The following is a 1,135-nucleotide window of genomic DNA, read 5'->3' as shown; positions in this document are numbered from 1 at the left end:
CTGCAAACCAATGCACATCTGACTCCAGAGCATGAGATGGAGATGTTAGTCCTTCTGCTCTCTGCAGGTGGATGTTGCTGCCATGATATCATTTCTGTTCCACCCCACTTTAGAAGCACTCCTCTGGCCCTGTACTTCACCATGACACTGGGCCATGTAGTCTCTTTGATATTCACTCATAACTCCCATTCCCAAGTCCCCAAGAGTTAGTGCCAGCCTCCCCACCACCCTATCATTTTCTGCCATCCCATCTCATAGGAAGAGAAGTCCCTAAGTTATAATGTTTCAGGAAGGTTTTTAATATTTGTTCTTAAACCATCTTTCTCTCTTCATTTCACCAGACCTTTCACCATAACCCATAATCCTGTCATTATTGTCTACAGTCTTTGCAAATTACTTGACACCACAACTGTATAAACACTAGAATAATGGAAACGTGGAAATTTATAAAGCAAAGAAAAAATGTGAAAAGGCATGTTTTACAGAAGGTATTATATTACAGTCCACATCTCTGTTTGAAATTTTCTGTTTCAGATCAAAACTGATGCCCCAGATCTTCCAGAAGAAAATCAGGCCAGCAAAGTCTACCAGGCAGTAGCATACTCATCTCTCAGCCAAAGTTACCTTTATATTGATTGGACTGAAAATCATAAAGCTTTGCTTGTGGGAGAACATCTGAATATTATGGTTACAGCCAAAAGTCCATATATTGACAACATAAGTCACTATAATTACTTGGTAAGTACAATAATGACAGACTTACATCTCATTCCTGCCCGCCACCTGGAACATTTTCCTTTGCTTATACAGAAGCATTAGAATGATCCTTTACATTTGTGGGTACAAAACACTTTCAAGAACATCATCTAATTTCAATATCATTTTTTCAAAAACCTTTCAGATAGGGCATGAATGTCACAGATGAGGAAACTGAGGAACGAGCAAGTTAAAATACTCTCATGTTCACTCATCTCAGAAAAGAAAGATTTTGATTTGAACTAAGGACCTCTGACTCCTGATCTGGTAACTCCTTTCACCAAAGAGGGCCTGGTTTATTCCACAGCGAGCCTGTTTAAATCACACTACCTCTGCTCTACTTCATGGCCAAAACTTACATGACTAGACCTAGCTCAAA

At 39.4% G+C, this 1,135-nt stretch overlaps 1 protein-coding gene across 2 annotated transcripts in view; it reads left to right on the top strand.

The window, feature by feature from the left end:
• C5 (complement C5) overlaps positions 1-1,135 on the top strand; it is a 144,045-nt gene that overhangs the window by 81,071 nt on the left and 61,839 nt on the right. For both annotated transcript variants that reach the window (XM_023510578.1, XM_003785402.3), the window contains exon 12: positions 535-738. In XM_023510578.1, the coding sequence (XP_023366346.1) occupies positions 535-738 (204 nt within the window). The remainder of the gene's footprint in view (positions 1-534; positions 739-1,135) is intronic.

Source organism: Otolemur garnettii, unplaced genomic scaffold, assembly GCF_000181295.1.
Source record: "Otolemur garnettii isolate 467f Iridium unplaced genomic scaffold, OtoGar3 scaffold00014, whole genome shotgun sequence".
Classification (NCBI taxonomy): Eukaryota; Metazoa; Chordata; class Mammalia; order Primates; family Galagidae; genus Otolemur; species Otolemur garnettii.
The sequence above is the reverse complement of the archived record's forward strand: the minus strand, read 5'-3'. Positions and strand labels throughout refer to the sequence as shown.